At 40.8% G+C, this 11101-nt stretch overlaps 1 protein-coding gene across 1 annotated transcript; it reads right to left on the reverse strand.

Annotated features, from left to right (window-relative positions):
- Positions 1-209: 209 nt before the first annotated feature.
- On the reverse strand, positions 210-6266 carry LOC127338156 (uncharacterized). Its single transcript, XM_051364391.2, has 14 exons — positions 6021-6266; positions 3513-4846; positions 3321-3423; positions 3165-3224; positions 3029-3093; positions 2888-2938; positions 2141-2228; positions 2012-2052; positions 1866-1935; positions 1709-1789; positions 1514-1562; positions 1118-1312; positions 988-1041; positions 210-559 (listed from the first exon to the last, which is right to left on the reverse strand). The coding sequence occupies exons 1-14, from the start codon at positions 6264-6266 to the stop codon at positions 549-551; spliced, it is 2448 nt and encodes an 815-aa protein (XP_051220351.2). The 3' UTR covers positions 210-548.
- Positions 6267-11101: the final 4835 nt, after the last annotated feature.

Consider the following 11101-nt stretch of genomic DNA (forward strand, 5'->3'; position numbering starts at 1 on the left):
GTAAAACTTCAGATTTAGCGACCGTGCCTTCAAACTTTTCATTGATGCGAAGGAAACAAACGAGCTGATTGTTGGTACGTATTACGGTGCTCGTATTTCTGAGGCACGAACGCCTCTGTAGTCTGTACCTTCTCACCGGAGCTCCTATTAAGCAGCTGCCCAGGGACCAGGGGTGGTGAATAGCATGAAACATAACTCTATTCCACTACGCTTGCACAGTAAACACTTCCACTTCATGTTACATGGCCTGAACAAGCAGAGCATACACGCGCTTGCACATTACACCGAATCGAACAGAAGCAAGAAGAACCTCCAGGAGGGGAATAGCATGACCACTAGTCTAGAACAGCTTCAGCATAGCACTACTGTGGTTCACGCACACGGGTTCTCTCAGAATATACAATGCAGACCAAACATGCCATTTAGCCTCCTGAATGCTCCTTCGGCAAAGCCAACAGAACATAACCATCAACCTTGTTGATCAGAACTCACTGCAGGCATCACTTAAACCAGGCAAAGGGCAATCGAGCGAACGTGCAGATGGACAATCAGAGGGAGCCTGCAGGAAAACACATACAGGAGAAGATATCATGAATTCTGCATATCATATACTGCACCAAGTGGAGACTTCGCATTTAAAAATGTCTCCTAACCTGAGGAAAAAACCTAATGGGAAGTGGAGACCTGCTAGTAATTTCTGGACACTCATGGAAGCAAATAGAATCTCGAAAGATTAACCTAAATAGTATGGATGATTCTAACATACGTTTGCCAAATTTGTTGTAGAAAAAAAGGACTTCCTCATTTTTTTAAAAGAAAAGAGGAACTAACAAAATGGTTATCAGTTTTTTCAGATCTGTCAAATAGAATTCTCTAGCTCATTCCCACTAATAAACGATGCACCCATTATGCTACAAGACCATGATATAGACATAATTCGTAAATTTAAATACCAAATTCTGAAATTCAAGTAACACTGAAACGGACCTTCTCGCCCAACACGGGCTTTGTACAGGCAGATATAAGCCATCTGGCCATCCCCTGTTAGAGAAGCAAACTGTTTCAATGAGCCACATTTCAATTCGTCACTCACCTGCTTAATAAAACAGTTGCTCACCTCCACCGGATAATTTCAAAGCCTCCTCATTCTTCAGTAAGGTTTTGGTTGCATCATTATACTGGATCCATTGATCTTCATCTTGCTTTATCAAGGAAATGTAATGTCCAGAGTTCACATTTGGTCCCTCATGCGCAATCAAAGCAATCAAATCATATAACCCAGTTAATTGGTCCATTGGTATCGGCAAATCATCTGTATAGACAAACACAAATGCACCTGAATTAATGAAATAAAAAGTTTGTCGTCATATTTTTCTTTTAAGAAAAAGCTTTGCCTTTCCATGTATTGGTAGAGAAAGCGACTACAAGCCTAGGGAGGAGCAGCACATAATTTTCTATATAGAGAGAATGTTAGATGCTTTGCTAGGGATATATACAAATATGAATTACTCACTTTGGTCAGTGTCCATGTTGAGGGAATCTTCACCATCTGTCGATGTTGCCTACCATGAATGACATAATGCCATAACTTTGTCAAAACATATAGCACATACTGACCCCAAAATCGGCTTCACTAACAAAAACCTTGGAATTCTAAGGTATCACTGACGACAACTAACAAAAGGTTGTTCATGTTGAATTGACATACCTTTCTAATACCTTCGAGCTCAAGTTTCAGTTCATCTGAACAGAGGCTGTGGGCATCAAATTCAAGCGGGTATTCCAATGTCTAATGGAATACACTATAGTATTAGAAAAATATAAAATCAAGCATCTTGGAAACCAGGATATAAACAGGTACATACACTGAAGTTTTTTACTGACTGGCCGATTTTTGTATCAAACTTCACCCGTTCCAAAATAATGATCAGATATCTGAAGATAGAATATATCATGTAATATTTGTAAACATCAATAACCTATTATTTATTGAAATTTTAGATGATCTTACCGAGGCAAACGATTAATGCATGAATTTTGTGCACGCAAAGCCTGTACCAAGATAACATGTTTTTTGATATGTGTATATAAAACCATACATCGATATGCAAATAAAATGGAATCTTCATGGGGTACTTACAAGATCAAGCCCTTTAAGAAAACCATTTACATCCTTAGGCATTAAGCAATTCAGGTAATCAACAGTCTCCCCACCTTCAGAACTCAAACTGGAAACAAAAGTATCAAAAGAAGATATATGTAGTAGTGTGAAGGTTATTTTTGGATTAACACCTAGACAAAAAAACTCTATTTCTCTAATGGAGGCCTTAAAATTGTATGATAAATCTATTTTTGGCTCAATTCTCTGGCCGATGCTCTGGGTGGACACTTACAACCAGGTTCTTGGAGTCCGTTAATGTTCTAATTGACCCCACTGATGTGGTTGAGTATATTGTACCAGTTTCCTTGGTTGCTGCAGTTGTTATCATACAATTTTATCTGTTATCTTAAATCTAGTTTGATAGTCCCTCTGTTCATAAATATAAGACGATTTAGTCGTTTTAGACACTTCAAAATGAACTCGATACACACCATAATGAGTGAATCTACACACTAAACATAGACTAGATACATAAAAAAAATAGATGAATTTACTAAAAGCTAAAACATCTTATATTAGTGAACGGAGGGGGTAGTCGTGATAAAGTTATGTCAATAGTCTGAATTTGTCTAGACTAAACTATGGGATATACAACGATAGCAACATTAGTACACAGAATATAAATGTTTATGTTCTTAAAATCCTTATAAGAGTGTCATATGGCATGAGAAAAATCCTTATAACGTTTGTTGTACCCACAGATTCTGTGTGAGAGAGGGAGGATACCTGCTCAAAAGATCAACTCCAAAAAGTCTCTTGATAAGATTAGTAGATTCCCTATACAAACAAAAAAATAGTATTAGGAGTAGTTAATGCTACATTACCAGCAAATGACTATCATTAGCATTGCGCAATGGAAAAAATTACCTTTCTTCAGTTTCTAGTGTTTCAGTAAGTGTTTCCATTAAATGCAACAGACATTCTCCAGCATCCTGCAAGACATTATTATTCACCATAAGAGATCCAATGACATGCATTTTACAAGTCATAAGCAAGAAAGTACCTGTTGTCTATGAAGATTCCCGTCTCTCTCTTTATATATTGCATGTCTGTCTTCAAGCTTCTGCTCAAATTACATATGATCAGAAATTTAACATTGTAATTAATTTTTGTTGTTAACACATTGATTACTGACCTTTAAGAAATTTTTAGGACAAACCGTCTGTAAACTACTATCAAGAAGTACAGAGATTTCACATATGGCATCAGTCAATTTACGGGAAGCGTCATCAACCAATTTATTGCCAATGCCTTCTGAAAATCTAAAATAATACCAACTACAGCTGAATTAGCAAGTCAGAAGATCTAAAATAAATTTTACCAAAAATTCAAATAGTTATTTGAGTCAAACCTTATTAAAGCTGACTTCAGGTCTGGGATGCAATGAAGAAATTGCAAGACGGAATTTGCAAAGCAAGTATTCCCTAAATTTTGGAGACCAGCAGAACCATGGGTTTCTTCAGCTTCTTGATGATGTTGCTGTGATATGATTTGACCTTGTTGATGTTTGACTCGATCTTGTTGATATTGTTCTGACATGACTAGAGCGGAAACTTTGCAACTATCGAGATCAAGACTACCTTTGAATTTCTCCTCTACTTTGGTCACATTTGACTTCAGACCATTCTTACGACCTTGAGGAACCAAACAAGTGCCAAGCTTTTTGTCCATATTTCCATTGACTTTGCTCTCGGTGGATGTTTGATTTGAACTGCAGGCTCTTTTGAACTTCATGAAAGGCTTGATAAGAAACTTAGAATTCTCAAGATCTTGAGCACCAAGTTTCAGAAGCTTGTCAAGTTTGTTATTGACAGGGCCGTCTGAACCCAGCTGTACAGGCAAGTCTTTCAGTCTGAATACGCGAGAATATTTTTCTTTCCTGAAGTAAACTCTTATATCCTCAATAATTAGCAGCACCTCCTCATCATCTAGGACAAACTCTTTTTCTTTGACATCTTTTGGCAGATACGCTGTTGATTTCCCATGCTTCTTGAGTGCCCATTTGTCAGGGCTTGAATCTATCATTCTTTCAAAGGCTTTTTTTGTACGAGCAGACCAATTCCTTGAATCGGACAGAAGTATTTGACCCAACTTGTTTTGGACATCCAGGAAACCATCATCAATCTTGTGGTATAGTACATTCGACCTACACGCTTCGGGTAGGTGAAGTATGATGGTCTCCCAGGCTTCCTGCACTTGATTTCTTTCATATATTTGTGTGCCCTCAAGATGATTAAACATGACAGTGAAAAAATTCTGTAAGCCCAAGTCGCCAAGGAGACAATCAGCTGCAAATACATAATCCCCTTCTACTGGAAGCATTTCAGCAGCTTCAATGTACACAGGCAACTTGCTCTTCATTTCTTTCTTAATTTCCTTGGACAGATTCTGAACAATATTAATTCTGTTTTCCTGGATCTTCTTCTTCTTGGTGGAGCTTCTTGTCATGCAGCCGGTCAAATATCCGGTTGGACCGTCAATGACCAGACACATCCACTTCCCGTGGCGGTGGACATAGACCAGAAAATGGCCTGCCTCGGGCATCATGCAGCTTTGTCGGTCCTTGTGACCAAAACAATACCTATTGTTGGTGTTGGTAAAACACCATAGGCGCAAGCGTAAGACTGTAGCGCGCCAGCTATCATGTGAAGTATCCGGGGTGTCCAAATTCAATACCGCGTAGTTCTGTTGACAAAAAACAGAAGGAAATTAGCCAAGTGATTCAGAAATAATAATTAGGTGCAAATGCAAATACAGATATAAGAACCATTTTCTTCTGAAACAGATGAGAAAAATAAAGAGTAAAGTGCACCCTGTCCTAGAAGTAATGAGCTTGGTTCAGTTTAATCCTGATTCTTCCAATTGGAGATGTTTCCTTGTATATGTCCAGGCTGTACCAGCCCAACGGTTCCAAACATCAGGCACTCTTGTTGAGAGCATCTGAAGCAGCAGGGATGCACTGCCTCTGCCAAGAAGCTCAGCAGACACACTTAGTGCAGTCCTGGATCTATTTGTTTCATAATTGAACTTGGGTTCTTTTTTGACAGAATTGGAGATAGATTTCTGGACACAATGAGAGGTAGGGTCTTTATTTAATGCTCATGCGCCCAGTTGCTATAGGTTTGATCCACACCAGAAGATGCTACCTGCTCTTGTTTATGCATGGTAGAGAGTATTGGTTGTTATGCGCAGAACTCTGTACTAAGTTGTAGATGAGTGCGAGTTACGAAAAAATTCTTAGTCTACAAGTAATATGTTCTATGCGGATTCAGAACTGAGAACTTGCAATTCATCGGAATGTTTTGGCGAAATGGTGGCGGCACCGGCGCTATGGTCAGAGGTGCCACAGCCTTGTTGCCGACGAGCAAGCGAACTACCAGCCATGGTTGCTGGCATACTGCTTATAGGTTGTTCAGTAGGAAATGCTTTTCATCCCACTTCAGCAAGCAAATGGTTTAAACCCACAGGCGTGAACTCGGTTTATTTCGGTTTGGGTGGAAAACAGAGTTGGTTTGGTTTTGGTTGAGCTGAAAATGGTACTGAATGGGTTCAGGTAGATAGGGATTTCACCCGGCCGCAACAGCAGGCACATTCTTCTACTTGTACTTGTACATCTTGGGCTGGCAGAAACATCTGTACAGGTCTGGTTGAAGTATTGTTCAGTTTCATGGCACAGCATGTACTGTAATGTATCACAGACTCACAGTTCACACAGAAATGTGACGAACAGACAGTCAGACAATTTTATAGGGATTTCACCCGGCTGCAACAGTATAGGCACATTCATCTACTTCTACTTGTACATCAGATTACTGTTGACGATAGGGATTGGCAATGTGGGATCAGTCAGTACACTTACTTCCACTTGTGCAGCAGGAGGCGGCGGCCTTGTGAAGGTGACGCCGTCCTCGACGTCGGAGTCCGCGGCGGCGTCGGAACCACTCTTCCCTCCTTTCCCTGCTGCCGTCCCTCCGCCAGTTGCCCCCTTCTCCTCGCCACCCCTCTTCGCCCCTTTCCCTGCTGCCCTCCATTTGCCAGTTGCCCAGTTCTCCTCGCCACCCCTCTTCGCCCCGCCTTCTCTTTTGAGCCCTCGCCCGCCAGCCATATCCCGTCCACGAGGGGCAGTAGGGGACGAGTAGTTGCTGAGCGGGATGGCGCCTCGCGACGGGGACGACGTTGGCGGCGCGCTATGGCAGAGGTGGCGGCGCGCGACGAGGGAGACTTGGGAGGCCGAAGACGAGGGCGGGGGTGGCGGCGCACGGCGGGAGCGTGCGAGGAGGAGTCGCCGTCGCACCGAGCGCGCGGGAGTAGTACGGAGCTTCAGACGCAATCGATGGCGACGAGGGGGCGTGATTGGGCGGCGCGCGCGTGGAGGAGTCGCCGGCGCACTGGGTGACGCGACGGAGCGGGACTGCGGAGGTTCTGAGTCGATCGACGTCGTCGGGCTCAGTGTCCGGCCCCTTCGGCTCGGTGTCCGGCCGGACCCGGTTGTCTCTCTGTCTCTGTAGTTGGGTCCCACAAACGTTCTGCATTCATTTCTGGCTTTTCTCCCTGTAAATTTGTATGTATGTAGTATTATTTTCTCCCATTTCGGTAAAATTTGCGCGGCACAACACCATGTCCTGCACTATTTTAGCGTATTACTACTTTATTTCACAATATTACCCTTTTTTAAAAGCTAAAAGCTAAATTAGCTTTCTAAAATGGTTTATATTTTAAAACATGGGTAGTAATTTTTTGTTGTTGTTGCTTGCTGCACCTTTGCTCCTCAGACGTTGGACTGCTTGATTCTTATAGCCTTCTTTCAGCATGCTGCAACAATTAAAGCAAGATTGATGCCACATGCATGTTAGTAGTAGTATAATTGATAAGGATCTCTTAATTACCACATGATTACAAACTTAAATACAACATGTTTTTCTTTCTCGACGCAAATTAATTAATCTCTCATTGCGGCCTACCAGCCTTTTTCCTCTTGCAGGTGCTTCATGCATGCAACTTTGGTTTTCCTTCCTCTATACCAATACTATTAGTAATTAATAGCCTGGATCGTGCTCATGCTGGCCATTTTTAGTGATAACCTGGCTTGTGATAAGCTTTTTCTTGACCCACAATCATTCAAATCGTACAATGCATGTAAATATATACTCCCTTTATTCCTATATATACTATGCACATTAATTTTTTGTTCCTTTTTTTTTTGTATATTACTCTGCGTTTCAGATGGTTTCCCATAAAGCCCTCCACTACCACATGCATGCACTTGGTAATATGGAGCCACTCATCATATGCAAAAGCAAGGGAAAATTAGTAAGAAACAAAATAAAACAACCCGCAACTAGCTCTTCTTGGTATGCGGGTTAGGCCTCATGCATAGACTAAGGGCCTTTGGATTGAAGGATTTTCAAAATAATTTTGGAGGAATATAATTCATAGGATTTTTCCTAAGGAAACCCTTTGGATCAAAGGAATGCAACTCCAAAATACCTTGTATGGCATTCCTACATCTCGATCCTATAAAATTTCAAAATCCACTCTCCGTTGTAGGGCTTCTTTGGATGACGTGATTATAAAACTGAGGAATAGGAAAACACGGGAATTTGGTAGGATTGCAGGTAAAGACAATGGAAAATTGTAGGAGTAGTCATTTGAATGGAACGCATAGGAAACACTGGAAACATGCCTCGGTCCAACGCGAAGGAAGTGTTAAAGAAGGTTAAAGTGGATGCTGAAATTCCTATGGGATTAAGGCGTAGGAATGTAATCCATAGAGCTTTTTAGGTGTCATTCCATTGATCCAAAGGGATTCCTTAGGAAAAAAATCCTATGAATTAGATTCCTCCAAAATTTAGAAAATCCTTCAATCCAAAGGGGCCCCTTACATTCATTCGCGTAGGATCGAGGCACTTTTTCCGTGGTTTTTTGTGCTTCATCCGAAAACAAGTCTGCAAATTTTCTTTGTTTTGCAATCCTTTGTTTTTTACGTGCTATCCTATCAATTTTTTTTCCTATTCATGTGCTGTGTAATCCTATGATCCAAACAAGCCCTAAAAGGGAAGATATGATGTTCACATATTTTTTCAGGATTTTGTGTGTGTACATCAGTATATGTACTTTGAAAATTTCAGCACATGCGAGCATGGTGACTAGTCTTGTCATTGTAGCCTAGGATGTACTTATTCAACACTACAGGACAACTAAATCCCGCTCTCGATCTAGTCCAAAATGCATGCCTGCCGATGTGCTCCCTTTTGGCACATTTATTTCTTATCCATTCCCATGCATCAACATGATACTGTGTGAGTCCTCTCATCGGAGCATGCTAGCATTGTACTTGTTCAAAGTGAAATGTCTTGCCAATGCACTTCTTCTTTGTACACCCCTCCTTTAAAGCCAATATGTACGTAGATGGCAAATTAGCTAGAACATGTCTTACATACCTAAGACTTATCTCTACAGTCATGCATGCCACTGATGTTTTTTTTAGGAAATGCATGTCAATGTTGTGAGAGGGGGCATAGGTAGCGAAGGACAACCTGTTTATAGTGAGGTGCATCAAAGCAAGATGGTTTACACACTTGATAGTAGCATGCACCACTACAAAGACCTAAGAAGAGAATAAGAAAGACAGTGAATAAACATGCCATCATGCCAAATAACTAGAAACTGATCTACTATAGATGAAAATGGGTATGCTAGTGCTCCGAATATGATAAAGGTGCGAACTACTCATTTTCATGCTATTATTATAATTATAATTATAATAGTATAAGCCACCATCTTACTTACCATCAGATAGTAAATATTGATCTTCGCCCACCCCTCGACCCAGCCGTCTTCCTGAATCAATTGCTCCTAATATTTTCTTTGAGAATCTACGGCGGACACAAAGCAGGCCTAAAAAAACGAAGTTACAAGTTATTCAAAGATCCAGAAAAGTTCAATGAAGAAATCAAATCTATCACACATGAGGTTTTGTCTTCATTAATGTTGGATGTAAATAGGGAAACTCCAAATTTTACTTCATTTAACATGCATCATATTGCTACTGTTATTCTTCTCTATATTACTGCCAGGTTCCAACTATACATGTGGATGATTATGAACTATTCCTATGGTGTCTTCATCTGTTATTTCATATTATATGGACACACAATTTCCACTGCAAGGGTGGCAACCGCTACATTAGATAGATTGGCCATACCCAAGGGAAGAGGTAGAGGCTAGGGGAGAAGCACCGGTACAATATGAACTAGGGGAGAGGGGGGAGCGGGGGAGGAAATAATACAAATTCATGCACAAGAAACACTACACCAACAAACAGAGGAATGGGAGGATACTAGATGCTATTTGGTTGATAAAAACACTAGGTAGCGACTAAGAGACGAAAAAGTTCAAGAGGGAAAGAACATATTAAGATTGACAACACACAAGGGAAAACAAATGACATGTCACAAGCTTGATAGCATGGTTGTTAAATGACTCTTGGTAATTAAGTGATGCATTTTGGACCTAATGTAGTTCTTACAAGAAAATGTGTTAGTTCATTGTCTATTTGGTTGTTTGATACTAGATGTTGCCTGAACTAAACAACTCTCTCTTTTAGTTCAATCTTATTTTCAATCAAGTTCTCTATGTTACTCTAAATATGTCATTGCTCTCAAGTTAGATTAGTGATGTCAAGTTAGTTCACAAACATGTCACTCTTGTGAAGTTATATATCACCCCCGTACTCACACGCATGCACTACCCATCCAGCTGCTTCAGCATGCATGGTTAAGGACACATATATGACGTAACGTGGAGGAGCATATCCCCCCACGGTACAGAGCGTTGCCACCGCCGATATATACATCTTGTAAGCCGCTGAATAGGGTTTATCAGATTATAAGATAACCCACGGCGTTTGTAAACACTTCCCGATATAGTGAAGTATTTGCTGGCTGACGCCCGTGGTTTTTCCCTTTCTGTGTTGGAAGGGGTTTTCCACGTTAAATCTTGTGTCACTGCTGCGTTTTCCTTTATCATTCTTCGTTATTTGCTTGTCGTGTTTATAACATGAAGCAGCCATATGTACACGCTAAACTGGCATCCCAACGACGCCGCAATGGATTTTTAAACCGCTGGTATTGATCTTTGGTGGCTATTAGGATGATGCTTTGCCATGTCAAATGCGTAGTTCGATATGGTCTCCATGTTCCACTCAAAATAATTTTTTTATATTCGTGCAATAGCTTAAATATCTACCCCTCCAGTCCCTTTTAATTGACTTGAATTTAGTACAATTTTATACTAAATTTGAGTCAATTAAAAATGATTGGAGGGAGTATTTGGTATGTTAGTTTCAGGTCACACATGAAAATCTAATTTAATTAGTCCGAAGAAGAGATAACAAGCATGTAGCTGTAGTGATAATTGCCTGCAACATATTGCAATCAGCTTCCCAGGGTGCATGTATGTAAGCAACCAAAATATGCATGATCGATGCATTGTTCCGTAGGCCTACAGCTGAGGAAGAGATTTGGGCGCTATTTCCAAGAGGGCGAGCTAGATCTTTTATATGGCATCTACGAGTTAAAAGCATAAAATTATCACTTTTCAGGCTAAATTTTAACTTTAATATCACTTTACGTTTTCGTAGCAAAAAATCACCACATTTTGTCGAGGTTTTCGCAGAAAACCCTAATCTCGCCCTAAGCATGAATTAACAGAGCTGACAGGTAGGGTCCAGTTAATTACGACCATTTTGCTGAGCTGACACCGGTTAGAGAGGCCCTCTTTAATTAAGCAAATATGTCCACATGAGCTAAAAGGATTCGGTCATATGAACTTAGACAACCTAGGCGCGGGTCATCCTCCCTGGCGCCCGCGGGCCTCGGACGCCGTTATACATGCAAGCAGTCATTCAACAAGCAGCATTGCCTTCCGCCAGGTTTAGCG

This window comes from Lolium perenne, chromosome 3 (assembly GCF_019359855.2).
Source record: "Lolium perenne isolate Kyuss_39 chromosome 3, Kyuss_2.0, whole genome shotgun sequence".
NCBI lineage: Eukaryota > Viridiplantae > Streptophyta > Magnoliopsida > Poales > Poaceae > Lolium > Lolium perenne.